Here is a 17739-nt window from a genome sequence, read left to right on the forward strand (position 1 = left end):
GCTTGATTTCAATATCTGTATTTAAGGTGATACAGTACTCCATATTTAGTTCAAACCTAAATTGGGAATGGCAAATGCTACCCATGCAAACACACTGCGGTACCTTTAAATACCCGAGCTGTGACGAGCGCAATCGTGCTGCTCATCAAATTTGTGCGTGAGCAAGCTCGGTCTAAATTTGCAGACAAGAAGCCGACTTACGCAATAGCGCCAACCACCTCCTGTCTTTACAATGGCTTCGCTCTCGCACTTTCCAACAACCATCAGCAGCGCTCCCTAGATGCCACCCCCGCACTATACACTACAACTCTACAAGTGCTATTCTTGTGGCGGCGATGGCGGCCCCCGCCTCTGTGGCACAAAAATACCAGCCGCACCTCCAAGAACAGACGCCAATCTCACTGTCAACGCATCATCGCGTCCCACGGGACAGCTTGGAAAGGGAGGCGGGCAAGGGAGCAGGTGGAGGGATGAGAAGAATCAACACAGGGAAGGCCTCTCACACTCTCGTGTGACGTGAGGGAGCTACAGTGGATATAAAAAGTCTGCACACCCCTGTTCAAATGCCCCGTTTTAGATAAGGGAAAATATCACGATTATGTGTGCATACCATACCCTCTTCCGGCTATCAAATTAACCAACCCCGTATAAACTCATGTTTAATGGGAGTCAGCGCACCTACCACCATTTAAAATTTCATTTTCATTTCATTTTATTAGTTTATTTAACAGGGACAATGCAATCAGACATAGACACTAAGCAGAGCTAGCAGCGGATGTTGAGCATACAGAGTTGCTAATTTACAACCCCCATCCCTGGTTGCGCTTTTATACTTAATACACAATGTAAAAGACATAAAAACAAAGCCACCCCTTAAAAATAATAAAATGTCTCTAATTAACCTCAAAATAAATTCTGCTGTTCTTGAAGGTGATTCCTGACATTATGATAATAATTGAAAGAGGCATATGTACATTATACTGTGCTGCCTTGACATATGAGTTTTTCCTGTATTGCACTGCCACCTGGTGGCCAAGGTGGGCACACCAGAAGGAGCAGTACAGTGTCATAGATTGCAGCATTAAATCATGATCACAAAAGTTTCCTCTACAAAAAAACAACAACATTTAGCCTAACATTGAAAATACCATAAACATGTCATTTGTTTATAAATTTCAGATGCTCTTTTATTGTTTTTGACAGTTACGAATGTTTTAAGTTTTGGTTGTCCATTTTTCTTATTTCTCGCATTTTCTGTTTATAAGATCTTAGTGGTTGCACTGTATAAAATGGACATTAGATCTGGAATTTTTCACTTCCTCTCCGCCTCATCCCTCCGTCAGGATGTAGCTGAGGCGTGCACTGACCTCATAATGAACACAAGGTGGTGTGAGAGCAGCAAAGGATGTATTAATAGCAGAATGTGTAGCGAGAATATTTGAGTGTGAAAGAGGGAGGAGGATGCAAATTGGGCGACTCAGACACTAGAGAGAACAGGGTGGTGGTGGTGGTGGTGGTGGGAGGGGCGGTGACAGGATGTAATGAGGGAGTGAGGGTGTGTTGACGCTGTACGTGGCGTCAGTGTGATAAGAATAGCGTGTAACGCTGCTGAGCTGTCACCCTCACATTCGCACTGAGACAACCAGTGCTCAGTGTGTGTGCGTGTGTGCCAGTCAGTGAGTTTTTGACATTATGCATGATGAATAAACTGTTGAGGCCATGCTGCTGCTTGTTTACGAGCTGTGTGATGACAGCTAGTGGATGTAAAGTCTACATGTCCAAATGCCAGGTTTTTGTGCAAATAAAAAAAATAGACCATGATAAGTAATTTCAAAACTTTTCTCAACACTAATGTGATTTATAACTTGTACAACCCAATTTAGTGGTAAACAAATGAAATAAACAACTGAGGTAATGTGGTTACACAAGTGTGCAAACCCTCTCATAATTGGTGATGTGGCTGTGTTTGAAGTTAACCAATCACACTCAAACGCCTCTCCAATGGGAGTCAGGATATAACTGCTACATTTAAAGTGCCTCTGATGAACCCCAAATAAAGTTCAGATGTTCTAGCAGGCCTTTCCTGACATTTTTGTAGTCACATCTTTCAGCACGAGACAGTTTCCACAGTGAAGACCGTCAAATGTGGCACAAATGTGGCATTACCCAGAATTAAATACAAACTTTTTGACTATAATTCCAAAAGGTGTATTTGGTGCAAACACAATACTGCTCATTATGGTAAGAGCAATGTATCTACAGTGAGGTTGCAAAAAAACAAAACTTCAGGCTTCTTCTAGAAAGCAAAAAATACCTGGAAAAGCCTACTAGAACAGCTGAACTTTAACTGGGCTAAATCCAATTTGAGATTGGCACAGACAAATCTCCAGTTATAAGAGGGTGTGCACACTTGTGCAACCACATGCTTTCAGTTGTTAATTTTTACTTCCTCTGTAAAAACATTTTTTTTTAAAGTTACATCAATGGGGGGGAAAGGTTTTTAAATAATTTATTTTCGTGTCATCATTTGTTTTTTCTTTCACAAAAACCTGGCATTTGAACAGGGGTGTGTAGACTTTTTAAATGCACTGTCATTTTTAGTTGGTTTACCATATTGGAAGTTTTCTGGAGGTGTAGGGCATAGAAAATGTCGGAAAAAGAGACGCGTGAGTGCATGCGTGCGTGTGTTAGTGTCGGTGTGTCAAATCAGTGACGCTCTGCCGGGTCCACGCGGAGACGCTCGTCACACCAGCAGAAAGCGAATGAGCCACTATGATGGACAAAAAGTCCCACAGAGAGTGAGCTCACGCTGGAGGTGGACTTTGTTGTAAGATACACGCAACTGATACTCACAGCATTGATGCCTCTGTCTTTCACCTCGCAGCTGTTCTCTGATTCATAGAGCGCTGAGGAGAGAAAAGGCAGGAAATGACTTCTTAGAACACACACGCAGTCGTCAACCCTCTTGAAAAGTCTCTTAAAAGGTTTCATAGAAAAACTTATTGAGCTTGAAAAAAAAAAAAGAATGCAATACATTATAGCACATTTATTTGTTAATTATTTACGCACAAGTGTTTTAATTTTCCAATATGGGCAGGATATTTCTTCACAAACTGCTCATTACATTTCTGCCCCATTAAAAAAACATTCTTGTTGGTTTAAAAAAAAATGTGTGTTACCAAAAAGCTTGCGCAGGCGGCTGACACCGGCTACAAAATCGTGGAAGGGCAGCTGAAGCTCTCCGGATGCGAAGCGCTCATACAGCAGCTGGACTACTTTGCCGTCACATTTCATCCCTGACACACAGAGCAGAGAGCGAGACGTGCAGCGGTACGTACTGCAGAACTCAAACTGTGCGTGCGTGTGTGGTTACATGTGTCAGCGTACGCATACCCACGGCTTGCAGAGCTGCGCTGAGTTCAAAAGGACTCATGCTGCCAGAAGAGTCCTCATCAAATTGGAAAAAGATGGACTAAAAGAAGACAGAGGGTCTTTATTACGCTTTTTGTATTTATTGCATGTCAAAGAGTAGAAAACGGGCGTAGTTGGATACTTCCAAAATGGAAGCAATAAAACAGGCCTTTTTGGGATTAAACGAGTTTGGGCGCTCTCTATATATCTTCTTAATCAACTATGAAAGGAATTCAGATGTACGTATGGTCAACATTTCGATCAGAACATCTGAAAAAAATTCCAGGTGTTATAAAATTACGCCTCAACTTCAATTTAACCCCCCCCCCTCACTAAAATCATGTTTTCTTTCTAAAGTTCTATTTATTGATCATTTTAATGGGTAAGTCAACCCCCATTTTTTTTTTACAATATGTTCTATGCAGCCCCACTAATCTAGATATGGTGTTCTGCTTGATATTGTGTTAGTGGAATATGAGTTGAGCAGCAAAATCCAGCCGTTTTTATCCATCTCAGGGGGCGGCTATTTTGCCACTTACTGTCGACTGAAAATGACATCACAGTTGCTAAGGTCTCAGGTAACAACCAATCACAGCACATCTTAAGAAAACAGATGAGCTGTGATTGGCCGTTGCCTGAGCCCTGAGCAATATTGATGTCATCTTCCGTCGACAGCAAGTGGCAAAATAGCCGCCCCGAGATGGATAAAAACAGCTGGATTTTGCTTCATAACTCATATTCCACAAATATAATATTAATCAGAATGTCATGTTTGGCCACATTTAACATTTTATTGTTAATAAATCTTTAAGGTTGACTTTCACTTTAACTAGCCTCGACATTCACAGTTGTTGACATATTGTTAGCCTAATAGCATAATTGCTAGTAATATTTTGACCGACTGTCACATTGGAAATGAGCTCACCTTTAACCCTAATAAGGACAAGCACTAAAGAAAATGGATGGATTTTGTTTCAGATCCAGATTACTATTCACTGCAGTACTGTAATCCAGCTCCATTATTTTCAGTGTAGTAAAAACAATTTAAATACAAAACGCTGTTGGTGGCAATAGGGCACCTGCTGTGGAATCCCCACCACCTGCAGGACTGGAGTGGAACAATATGTTCCAATCAAATTAATCGGAATGTCATCTGAGTATTTTTTTATATTCAATTCAGATAGTATTAATAAAGTGGTCTCACACACGCACACAGAGCAGTCGTTACCTGCAAGTGGCGTAGATCAGACAGCAAGGCTTCTGTTTGCTGGCGGTTCAGACTGGCTCGTCCTTTGGTCTTATCAGCACAGTTAAGAATATCTCGACAAGCGAAAGGAGGACAATTAAGGGCAAAAATGACGATAATATGAGTGAAAGTGGCTCGTATTACTACTGTGATTGGTTGGCGACCATCCCACAGCGTACAAAGTTAGCTGGCACATGCTCCATCCAGCTCACCGTAATGAGAAGAAGTGCTGATGATGTATGGCTGGTAATGATAATGGGGTCATGTGGGGTCACCAAGAGATAAATGCAGGTGGATGACACAATGTGGAGCACAATGACACTGTATGAAGCCACTCCCTGCATTATAGAGTAGATAGCCGGTTGCCAGCGGGAAAGCGCGTCCTCACCTGGCCATGAACTGCTTGAGTTGTGTGACCAAAGCGGCTATAAATAGTGTACAAAGGACGTTTGCTGTTATGTATGTCAGCCACCACGAAGGGCACTCGGGTGGCGTCCAGGGCCACAACGGTAACTGTGAAAGTAATTTGCAACTTGGATGAGGCAGGATTTAGTGACATTGCTCTGTGAAAAGGATACATCCTCTCCAAAAATGAGCTGCCTGCATGTCTCCAGCGGCAGGTGGTAATCTTTGTCCAGGACTGACAATGAGGGGGTGAAAAAAAGACAAGAAAGTGGAAAAATCATCAGTGTGGGATGAGGTGAGGATGAGGGCAAGTCTGGCCACAGTTACGACTCTGAAATAAGCTTCAGTTACGCCATCGGACAGGAAGTGATGAGCTTCCGTCTAGACCGGTGACCTCTGTGACTTCCTCAGACTTGAGCACACTGCGACTAAGTCTCCACCTAGTGGCGGCCGAGGGTAGACCGGCTGGCAGCAAAACCTCAATTCATTTTTATTTATATAGCGCTTTCACAACAGCTGTAACAAACATATGACATAAAACAATAACTAAAAAGTCACCTGAGTTGAAAAGCTTCATCAGCTCCTTAGAGTTCAGCCTGTCGTCCTGTGTGACAAAAAAAGTGTTATTAGTAGGCCGTAATGGGGCATTTGGGAACACATAAGATAGCCTGCTTTGAAGGGACATTAAATGGAAAATGTAGTTGTTATTATTTGTATACTAATAATTGGGTCTCTCATCTCTCATTGTTTAAATAATGCAATCACTACTTACTGGTCCAGCCTCTTCATCAAAAGTCCTCAGAATTCTCATTTTATCCTCTGGTGCGACAGGACTGGCCATCACCTGTTTGACAGAAATTATTAATCTTGCTTCACTCATTTCTCAAAGCATCACTAATATGAAGCAGATGTTCTCACCGGGAGATAGCTCGAGGAGCATGTGAAGTCCTGAGTTCTGAAACGTAATATATGAAATAAGAGTCAATAATGTTTGTGTGGATGGATTCTTAGTCATCCGGATAATTGTTGAACTGAGGCAACTGAGCTAATAGTATCACCCCCTCTAATAATAAGCCATAGCATTATATGGTACATAATATTTGCACAATCATGAGATGATTCCGTCTCTACAAATATAATAATGCTAGGCTGCTAGCTTTCTTTTAATTAAAAAAATATGTTATTTGCAGAGGCAGGCAGGCACAGATCGAACTATTGACGTTGACGTACAAGCAATTAAAAAGCTTTATCCATTAGTATGTCTGCTTAAATTAATACCTCTCTGACAAATAATATCAGATGAAAGTGATAATGATTATCTTTGAAAAAGCACAATTTTTTGATGCCATTTTTATTTTCCAACTTTCAGCTTGCTTTATCTCACCCCAAACTGTTGGCAGTCTTGGAGAAGATGCGCACAAAGAACTCTGCGGGCTGGTTGGGCCGATAGGTGGAAGCCACAAGGACGTAGTGACCCGGGTCCAGGTGCATTTTCCTCCACACAGCCCTGCAGGACATTGACAGGTGAGGTAAATATGCAACCTTCAGTATGCATTATCATTTCAATGCAATTCAATAAATGTTCAGATTTCCACTTTTTTCACAGTTGACACATATAGAGTGAATATTAAAAAAAATTGCTTTTGGGGGGTTAACAACAAAAGCCAATGGACCATATACAGTAACTTAACCTTAACCGACTTAGACAACGTGTTACCTTTGAGCCCTATATTTCCCTGACCGACCAACTGGACGGTTTTTCATGAAGAAGTTGCGGTCCAGACACATGCCCTGAAGCTGTATAAAATGATAAATTAAATTACACCAACAAGAAATTGTTCAATCTTCGACCCACCAACCTCGGGAGGAACCTGAAAAACAAAAACAAAACAAAAAAAGTGTAAGTCCCACAAGTGAAAGTGGAATGTGGGCTAATTCTTTCAGAAGGATGCGAATGAGGACCTTGTAGATGTGAAAGCCCATGTGAAGGAAGTGGACTTTGTCCTTGCGCCTGCGGTCTTTCTGCAGGATTTCCACCAGCACTGTGCACTTCTTGCCTTTCATCTTCTGCTTCTCTGTCTTCTTGCCCTCGTTCGGGCCGCTCTCCTCCTCCTCATCGCCGCCGTCTTCTTCTTCGTCTTCCTCGTCTTCCTCATCCGGCTGGTCCTGCTCCGTGAGAACCACCTGAAACTGAGGGTTCTTCCAAAAGGAGCCTAAGAGGATTAAGTGATAAAAAAGTGACAAATAAAAAGTGTGATGGGTTCAGCTAAAACTACAAGACCACTGCAAAATTATCTACTTTTGTGTTTACAGTATAGGTATATCTTTGAGTAAAATGAACAATTAAACACAACATAAACTACTAAATTTAAAATACAAATGTCGGCGTTTAGAGCAGTGATTCCCAAAAATGGCCTACCAGGATGTCCATCAATTTCAAAGGAGAAAGGCGATTTGAGACACAAGTGTTCTGAATTATGAGGTGAATCTTGTATCTGTCAGTGTTTTTTGTTCTCTCAATGTTTTTGTTTTTTTTCCCCTCAGAGCTGCATACTTGATACAGAGTACATACGGTTGTATTTTCGGCTTCCGCCCGCCGAGCTCCCTTTCAGCCACAATCCTTCATGCTCATTGATGGTCCATTTAGAAGAGGTTTTCCCCTCCACAAGGCTGTCAGGATTGATACTGCAGAGCTCCACAAACTCAAACTTCTTGCAAAAATCATCGGCGTTCATCCTGTTTTGGGTCACATCATAATTTAGCAAGCAGATAGAGTATTAGACTCCGTTTCTTTTAGTTTCTCATGCTCACCAGAACTCTCCATCTTCCCTACGTTTCATTTCAAGTCTCTCTTTCTCCTCTTTGGATACGTCATCCCATTCTTTGCTCCTGCAGCCGCACAAGTAGAGGATATCAATTTGAATTGGATTAATTGTTCAGTGGCTTAAGCCCCAACACAAACACACGTTCACACACTGTGTAGCCTCACCTGTCACTCCAGGGTCCACGATACTCAACGAAGCCCCATGGATTCCTCAGCCTCAGAAGCAAAATCTCATCCGCCTCATGCCTCACCTACAAACACGTGAAATCAACATCAAGGATGATTTCTACGCTGGCCTGATATCATATTTTTGGGGTGAATTTCAAAAGGACAACATTTTGAAATGAAATTGAGATGTCATATTATAAAAATCACCAGATATGACATTGAAATAAAATGAGTTTATGAATTGAGATACATTTGATTATCAGATGAAAATATAACAAGACGAGATGACAAAATAACCAGATTATTAAATGAGATCAATCGGATTATGAGTTAAAATGCAATGAGATTGTAAAATGATGAGATGACATGAGACGTTAACATTAGAGGTCAAGTTGAGAACTTGGAATACTTTCCTGGTCAGTGTCGGTGATGGCGTAGGCGTGGCCCATTATCAGCCCGTCCGCATTCACTTTACTAACCTCCTTGTAGTTGTTGGCCTGCAGAGAAGAAAAATCTCCTGCCTGTCATGGATGTTCAGTATCTCACAAAAGTGAGTACACCCCTTATATTTCTTCAGATATTTATTATATCTTTTGATGGAAAAACTTTGACACAATGAAAAAGTAGTCAGTGTGCAGCTTATATATACAATGTAAATTTATTGTTCCATCAACATAACTCAATATACAACCATTAATAGCTAAATTCCTGGCAACAAAAGTGAGCACACCCCTTTTTGAAAATGTCAAAATTGAGCACAGTTAGTCATTTTCCTTCCCAGTGTCATGTGACTCATCTTTTTAGAACCATGAATGAAAACATATACTGTGACATACTGAAGCAGCGCATGACCCGCTCCATCCAGAAACTGGGCCATATGAAAATGACCCCAAATAAAGAGGTTAGGGTAAAAAAGGTAGGTATTTTGAGGGAACAAAAAAATGTACACTGTTATATAAGCTGTATACTGACTACTTATGTCAACGTGTCATTTCTTCAGTGTTGTCCCATGTAAAGATAATTAAATATCTGCAGAACTGTGAGGGGTGTACTCACTTTTGTAAACTTGCATGTCACGACATCTCTTAAGTACCTCAATAAAGCAGCTGAGCAGGCTGCCTCGGGTGAGAGCGGAAGTCAGTAACCTCCAGAAGACGCGAGGCGTGTGCGAGGAGGCGGGCAGCGAGTACGCGATGCCCCCCGTGAAATCCTCCATCCCTTCCGAAATGTTGCCGCCCCTCAGGCTTCCGTACGATCCCATTAACCTGCGAGCGTGCGAGAAGCGAACGGTAAAAGGGCCGGGGGTCGTGTCAGACGCGACAACGCGGGCATATGCTCGGAAGCGGCGGCACTGACTTGGCGTAGGCCTTCTCCACCAGGGCGCTCCAGTACTCGTTGCGGGTGTGAGAGTAGCTGAAGAGCAGACGGCCCTCTCGCACTGGCAGCCTGTCATCCACAACCACCTCCACCCACTCACCATACTGCCAGAACTACACGGGACACGGGGGGGGCAGACAACAACCAGCATTTTGATGAATCACGCAGGAAGTGGAGTGAAAAGACATCAAAACCTGTGACCAAATAGAAACCAAGACACTCCGGAGACAAGCGTTTAACCACTTATCAACATCTATATTTAGTCTCGATATAATGTCAAATTGCGCAAGACTGACAGTGAAAGATGGGCTGTTAAATGAGTTAAGTGATAAAGCGTACAGTTCTCTTGTCCTTTTTTAAATACAGCCCTTTCAAAGGCTTTAAGTGGTTGTGACGCAGGGTGTGTTCTTGACAGGCCTGCAGCTGTATGTATCTGTGTGTGCGTGTGCGTGAGTGGGTGTGTGGGTGTGTGTATACATGTCAGAGTGTATTCACTACCTGCATGCCCGGACTGCTCTCAAATCACCATGACAGGGCAAAAGGAGTTTACAGTCCCTCCGTCCTGCAAGTTAAGTCATGTCGCATTCTCGTTAGGAGGCGCCGAACGGCCTCTGCCCTCCCCCAGGGAAAAACACACCGAACAGCTAATACAGCTAAATTCTTCAACAATCTTTGATAAGAGTGTGAATGTGCCTCGACGTTGAGCATTGCCATCACACAAGCTCCTGCTCATTGGATGCATGTTTTTTTTTTAAGCCCAAGTAATACTTTTGATATCTGTCGTGTCGATATATCATAAGCATGTGAAGGAGTTATACTGTATGTAATCTTCAGCTGTAACCAATATGCAACTGTAATATATTAATACTGTGTTTTGAATTAAAGAATTAAATGATTGTGTATTTGATAGTATTTTATTTACTGATTCTGTTGAATTGTATAATTAAATAATGTAAGTAAGTACACAGCAAATTCTGTAGAGTAAATCTGACTCTATTTAGAGTAGGTCAATATTTACATTTGGAAGAGAGTAAAATAAAGAATTGAAAAAAACAAAACAAAAGAAAAGTCACTCAAGGGTTGAGGAACAAACTTATGACCTTCAGCTTGGGAGGCTATCACTCTACCACTTGAATTATGCCCCTCCTACTGTTTGCTTATCTCCAAGAGGGGACCAAAAACGATGTTTATAGTCGCTTGTAGTTAGGAAGCTTCCAGCTGAGACGAGCGACAGACTAACACACAGCAGGAGTTGCGTGGCTCAGGGAATAGATCGGCTGTCTCCCAAGCTGAAGTAGCTTGGTGAATAAAAGCAAGTCAGTAAGTTGGTGGGTAGGAATGAAGATAAGAAAGGTAGGTAGTTTGGCATGGAAGGAAGGAGGGTATTAGATAAAAAGATAGTTTGGTAGGTTGTTGGGTTCCATGAGCGCAAAAAGTGACAAAAGTATGCCAATTGTTTGATGACTAAAACCGGATACAGATGAGACCACAGCAAGTCGCAGAGGAAATATTTGTGCTTATGTTTGCGTGAGTAAGTTAGCGTTGGCAAGCTCCAAACAAGATGGAAGTCTCAGCTGGCCTCACGTCAAGGAGGCTTGTAATGAGCTTTCCCTCATTAGCGGCACGATGGACGACGTCAGAGGACGCTCTGTGGTCTCTCCGCTTACTGCATTACTCACCCTGAAATAGAAGATGCCAGCATAAGACTTGGACAGGCTTTGGTTGGGCGGCACCACCTTGACAAAGAGTTTGGGGTGCATGGTGAGACATGACAGCGATGCCAATAGCCAGCAGTTACCTGGGGACACAAGCCAGTGGATCAACCAGCCATGTTGCTGTAAGGCAGCAGGAAATAGTTTGAAACAATAAAATAAACAATACAATAAAATTAAATTCCTGTTATTGCCAATCCCTGGCTATAAACACAAAAATATTTCATAAAGTCACATTCCACACCGAGAGAAAACATCTGTTCCATGTTGTTTTTCGGCCTACGTTATAGTTTTTGGTGGCGTGGTGTAAAAACAACACAAACAAAGAGGGAGTGCAGAGTCCCTTACGCCAAGATTCATGTTGCAGATGTTTTTTTTTCACATTCCTTACATACTCACCTAGCTGACCTTGGCAGATGTCAGTGGTGCCGATGGTACCCTCCACAAACACAGCATTCTCGCTGATATTCTTAAGGGGGGGGGACAGGAAAGACAGGACACTTAGGGACAGCTGCATGGAAGAATTAATTCGACCTCTACCAAGGCAAAAATGCAAATTTTTGATTGACACGTCAGGCCAAAAAGTGTTGTTTTTTAAACTGCAAACTCCACCTTTAAGAAAAATAATAATACAAATTTTACATTTTTTTATGTCATTTGTCATCATGCTTTCTCAGTGGATCTCGACGTTTTACAAGCGCCACATTAAAAAAAAAACCTTAGCTTCCCAACTACCATCATGACAAATATAATAAAAATAATTAATTCATAATATAATAAATAAATATTTTAAAAAATAATAATAATCCTAACTCTTAAAAAGTACAGTATATTTAGTATTGTTTGAACACCAACACTGCACTTAAATAGCTGAAAAGAAAAATCAGGTCAAATAAAATTTGTACTTAAATGTTAAAAAACAAATGGCTCGTAAGATTAAATTCTTGAAAGTTAAATACAATCGAACTTTACCTTAAAAATATACTGTACTTGCTTGACAAGTAAAAAATGTAGTGCACTTGATAAAAAAGAAAAAAAGAAAGAAAAAGTTAAACAGACTGTATGCATAGCTGCAAGTTTCAATCTGAAATATTTGATCATGTATTTTAATTGCATTGAATTCACATACCACTAGAAACAGGCTGCATACCACACTTTGAGAATCATTTATCTATCAATGCAAGCCGCTTACTGACATTGGAAGCGCTGGAATATGAAGTGGTTAAAATGTGTCTGGTCTACCTTGGGTCTCTTCCACTTGATGGCCTTTCCGGGGTCGTCCTCCTCTGGCATGCCGATGGACTTCTGCTCGGCTGGAAAACTCCGATCCGAGAACATCTCGCCGGACTTGACACACTTTTCCAAAAGACTGTTAAAGTCCTGATCCTTAAACTTGATCGGGTTCCCGAAAGAGCCCAAAGGCGCCTTCATGCTGTCCATGCTTGTCAGTTAAGTGTGCAAACGCTCAGATCAGCTGTTTTCATAAACACAGAGCACACACCCGGAAAGAAAAGAAAGAGAGGAAGCTTCAGTAACCGCATGCAGTGTCAGCGCCTCCTCGGTGTTGCCCCAGCCTGGGAAGGTATGCGGATTGCTGGGGGGCGGTCGAGAGCTCGAGTTGGTAATGACACTTCGCCAGGAGCCTCTTTGGTTCTGATCATGTATCATTGTTGTCACCAGACAGAAACAAATGTCAGGGCAAGGCTTTTGAGGACTTTAACCAACTAACTTTCTTTTTGATTAGTTTGTTTTATTTACTCTCCGAAATGTATTCACAATTTATGTAACATTTACAATATTCAGTATTTTCTTTTGGCAATTGTATTTTGAGGTTAGGAAGCCAGGCTGTCACTTTCCTGTACTCGCCACTAGATGGTAGTGTTATCCAGCTACGCATGCTTCACATGAAGCATGCCGACTGGTCTGAGCTTGTCAATGATGGAGGTTATGAGACATATGGATGAATGGGAACAATACATAAACAATATCAAACCTTGAATAAACCACAACCACACACTATGGTTTAAAAACAGCTAGCTCTTATTATGTTATAACAATAATAACAATAATACAATTTCTGACCTTACAGAGATTAAAAACAATGTGTTGCATTACATTTCCCTGTATGGACAAAAAACTAGCATAATATAAAATAAATTCTTGAAAAAATGTATAATGAGATATACTGGATGACACATTTCAGTCATATACGACTTATAAATCTTAATTGTCTCCTTTGTGGGAAAATGTGTATCATAAAATAAATTACAATGTAAAACAATTTAAATAAAAAAGTAAAATATATATTTTAAAACAATATAAATGTATATTAATTTTACAGAAAAATAGCTGAAAATATTAATGAAATTACAAGGTGAATCCAAATTAATTGATTTTAAAAAAATGTATAAAATAGAATGTTATTTATCACTTTTATTATTTATATTTTTTTATATAAATGGAAGATATAATGTATTTAAATAAAATACCACAGAGTAAAATATTAGGACTATAAAATTAGATTATACAATACAAAAAAAATTACCTGATGATCTAGATCCGGATTTTTGCTACATCTCTTGTACTGTATTGCGAACTCATTGGACAGCAGGTGCTAGTGTTCCCAATGTTGTGACCTGATTCCAAACACAAATAAACAAACAACACTTGCGGCACAAAGATATTGTTACTGGTATTGCTTTTCATTACTTTTCAGTTGGGGTGAAAATAGGAAGTAAATAAAAGTAACAAACCGCTTGAGCTTAATTGATCCCAACTTAGTAAAACTCAACGTCTTGTTGCCAGACGATGTCATCACTCGTTTTTTGTCGCGGTGGGTCGGTCCAAATAGCTCTCTATAGAGCACTTGTGAACTTTACTCTTCATCCAATTTGAAGTGGACGTCCAATTATCGTCCCCTTTGCCCTCCTCCCCCTTACATCGGTGCCATTCACGATGCTGAGGTGGATATCCATCTCCAAGAGCCCGTTGCCCCGTGGTGCTGCCTCTCCATCACACGCCTGATTACACTGCAAACGTGAGACTGACCGGGACTAAACAAACAAGAAGAATAGCGACACGGATCCGCCTAATGGTCACCATTTAAATCCATTCATGGGCTCGCCATTGTGCCCATATGCTCTTTGAGGCCCCCGATTATAGGAAGCCTTCAGTGACAAAGGTCAGAGGGCTGAGCAGACACTCCCACACCTCCGTGACCCGCTCTGATCCCACGACCCCGACACCAGGAACCTTCGGGCCCCGCTCGCTCTTCCCGCTGTTTAACCGGCTTTGTCCGGGCCCGTTTTATGCCGCATCACTCACACACGTATCGGCTCAGGCGCTTCAGTGGATGCTAATTAGCCTCGGTCACTCTGAGAAGGAATGCCTTGAATATAATGCAAAATTCTTTTTTTGCATGTTAAAATATGAGGCGTGTCATAAAACTTGCGCCTGCTAACCAATTCCATTCCAAGAAGAACATGTTATTTTTTCTTTCCCAAGACACCAGTTCTGGTCTACTCCCTATATAGTGTACTGCTAGTGGGTCACACCATTTTATAGTGGTGTCCAAAAGAAAATAATGTAGTGCACTCAAAATTATCCACAATGCACTTTGAAAAGTGGTGAACATCGATGGTCACTCAAACAGTTGATATAGACGATGCATTGCGAGTATGGGGGGGGATGGCGCGAGCAACAAACCCAACCAAATTTGGACAATCTTAAATAAAAAAAATGGCTCCAAACAATTACTTGATTATTAAAACAGTTTTCAATTAATTTGAAAATGGATTACTTGTCGATTAATTTTTGGCAGCTCTACTGTTTCGTGAACATGACATCAAGCGTTCATAGTTGAAGTGAGCTTCCTTCAGGCCTGCGGGCCAACCAACGCATGAAAAATTTGCTCTCCTGTCACAGGATCCGCGACCACCTATGACCTTACAGCGCACGCCATCTGAGACGAACCTCTGACCCCTACATGCATGTGTGTTTGAACGTTGATGTGTGTGTATGTGCATGCTTAAAGGGGGAAGGGGCTGGCCTGCTGGGGGGGGGGTGTATGTTCAGATCCAGTTTTCTGGCATTATTCTTCTCGTCTCGGAAGGGCATGAACTCACTTTTGTCGAGGTGACGTTGTTTGTCTGGACCTCCTCATGATATTTGCAGGACAAATAAAAAGAAAAAATTTAGAATAGCGAGTAATGTATTCATCATTCTGAGAGAGAACAAAGTCCCATTATGTGTGTATGTTGTACATGTATTCTGGTGTTCTTCACCCTAGGGGGACAGATATGTTCACAAAGTCGCACCACTGAAACCTCTTGCTGTGTAGGGACCCCAAAAAAAATTTGTCGGCGCTGCTCTGAAGGTACCCTAAGTTTTTAAGCACTCATGCCAATTAGTGTGCATGTTTTTGTGTTCATCGATCTATGGGGCATAAATGTGTTTACAAAGTCATGTCGCGGGGACATGTTGCAGTACTGGGACCAAAAATCAGGAAACCCCCAAATATGAATGCAAACATTTATGACAATGTCTCCCTTCTTTTTTTATTTTAGCATTGAACGTTATTATGTGTGCATGTGTTTTATTTACTACTCTGAGGATCACATCAAATGAAAAAAAAGTGTCAGTAGGCTGTCTATACATTATATGTATGTATAGTTTTGTTTTTTTATTGATATAGTAGTAGCGTGGTAAATGCTTAAAAGACGACAATTTAAATAAGTTATTAATTTTAATTAAATTAGCTAAATAAATTGGCTTTCATATTAATTTATGGTTCATTTGCCTTTAATCTGATATTGTTTATTCTGATACAGATTAATTTAGTGCTTCATTTTATTGCTTGTATTTTATTTTTATTTTTATTTTTAAACATGGTAAAATAAAATTAGTATATTTCTTAGCAGTTCTTAGCACTTGCCCATAAGTTAAGAAATTTTTTTTGTGGCCTTTCTGACATTCTTTACTTCTTCGGAACTGTACAGTTGGATTTTTGAAAACAACCAAAACTATACTTCCTATATTGCCCGAGACTGTAAATAAGCACTTCCTTTTGGCTTCAAATCTCACCTCTAACTCGTAGCAGGCCAAACTCCCATCTTGGTGATATTTAACCCCGCCATAACAACCTCCCCGGCTTGTGTCAAATGCCCAAAAGAAGGACTCGGCATTGATGAATGACTGCCCGTGTCGCTTCTCACCTCACTCTCACTGGGAAGGTAAGGGCAAGCGGGTGTAATTCCAGCGTTCAGGTTTCACCCTGCGGTCACAGAAGGGGGGGGGGGGGTTAGGAGGCGGGGGTGCAACAGGGACAACATAAAGAGCTGCGAGGGATTCCAGCGGTCGGTCCGATGGCTCCCCAACGCATCCTCTCTCTTGCGCTGATGATATCACCCAGAAAGCCGCCACCGTCGCTCTTAACTTTAATGTGCGCCACGTCAGGGAGGGTAAACAGGACAAGGGGCCTGCAGAGATGATTGGAGGCTCCACACAGTGCGAGAAAAAAGTAATTAAAACTCTCAGTTAATTGGCTTTTTCTATGATAAAGCACAATCTCCTCATGCATAAGTGAGAGCCTCTTATGGCCACGGGCCAGGCCCGCAGGAAAGTAAACATACAGCTCGCGCGTTCCCTTTGTTGTGCAAGTTTTACCGCTAATCATCTTAAATTTAATCGGAATTACGGAGCACACCACTCATGCCAGAAAAGTGTGTGTGTATGTGCGCGTATAATGACCGTGACTTGCCATGAGGCTGCTGGGATCACTTCACTTTTCAGTGTTTAACAGGTTAGTGTACTTGATGGCGCCTTTGAATACCGCATTGTGACTGAAAGACAGTACTTCTTTATGACCATTTTTCACATATCTTTGCTATCTGGGATTTGCAGCTGGAACTACGAATTGTGGCGTACCCCAAGGCTCGCCTCAAGGTCCCATTTTGTTTGCTACTTTCATTTGTCTACACTGTATTAATTTGTTATTTTTATTTTGCATTACGCAACACAGCTAATTTGTATTAAGAGATGTTAGGATACTGCATACAGTGGTCCCTCGCTACTTTGCGGTTCACTTAATCGCGGATTTTTATTTGGGTCCATAACGTAATTAAATCGCCACATACACTGTCGCGCCATTGCAAACAAAAGTGCATCGAATTATTCATAACAACATTTTGACGAAAATAATCATTAATAGTCACACCCATATGCATAAAGTATAATAAAAAGAAACTTACAGCATTCCTGCTTAATATTTCAACGTGGATGGCAACGGATCGCATTTCCGTATACTGTAGCTCCGTGATGGCGGACGTGTCGCTCACAAACAGGAAGTACGTTGGTGGAAACCAGAAGTACATTTAGCAATAATACTCAACCTTAAACTAAATTAATTAAATAAAATTAGTAACTGCATAATAACTAATTATCCATCCAAACAATTAGTAAACTCTTTTTTTTAATGACAATGAAATATTTTTAACCTTAATTAACAAACAAAAAAAGCCTCACCCACAAAAGATGAAAAATACATTGTGGAAAACTTGTAAAAGTAAGAGAACTTTAGAAAAATCTTTGTATAAATC

At 41.1% G+C, this 17739-nt stretch overlaps 1 protein-coding gene across 6 annotated transcripts; it reads right to left on the bottom strand.

The window, feature by feature from the left end:
• Window positions 1-694: 694 nt before the first annotated feature.
• Window positions 695-17469, bottom strand: capn12 (calpain 12). 6 transcript variants are annotated; one of them, XM_086080973.1, is made up of 25 exons: window positions 17392-17469; window positions 16226-16415; window positions 13689-13779; window positions 12386-12617; window positions 11543-11612; window positions 11111-11229; window positions 9411-9544; window positions 9148-9319; window positions 8467-8551; window positions 8052-8136; window positions 7874-7951; window positions 7635-7798; window positions 7025-7275; window positions 6922-6933; window positions 6780-6859; window positions 6447-6569; window positions 5981-6017; window positions 5835-5906; window positions 5621-5666; window positions 5236-5297; window positions 4640-4708; window positions 3394-3472; window positions 3180-3296; window positions 2854-2906; window positions 695-2770 (listed from the first exon to the last, which is right to left on the bottom strand). In XM_086080973.1, exons 4-25 carry the CDS (start codon window positions 12581-12583, stop codon window positions 2744-2746), a joined length of 2133 nt encoding a protein of 710 aa, XP_085937099.1. In that variant the 5' UTR covers window positions 12584-12617; window positions 13689-13779; window positions 16226-16415; window positions 17392-17469; the 3' UTR covers window positions 695-2743. The 6 variants fall into 6 exon arrangements, with proteins under 6 accessions (XP_085937099.1, XP_085937096.1, XP_085937097.1 ...); XM_086080970.1 differs by having other exon boundaries at window positions 12386-12796; XM_086080971.1 differs by having other exon boundaries at window positions 16357-16415; window positions 17392-17468.
• Between the last annotated feature and the right edge of the window lie 270 nt (window positions 17470-17739).

Source organism: Leptonotus elevatus, chromosome 7 (assembly GCF_054856555.1).
Source record: "Leptonotus elevatus isolate MCC_2025b chromosome 7, RoL_Lele_1.0, whole genome shotgun sequence".
Classification (NCBI taxonomy): Eukaryota; Metazoa; Chordata; class Actinopteri; order Syngnathiformes; family Syngnathidae; genus Leptonotus; species Leptonotus elevatus.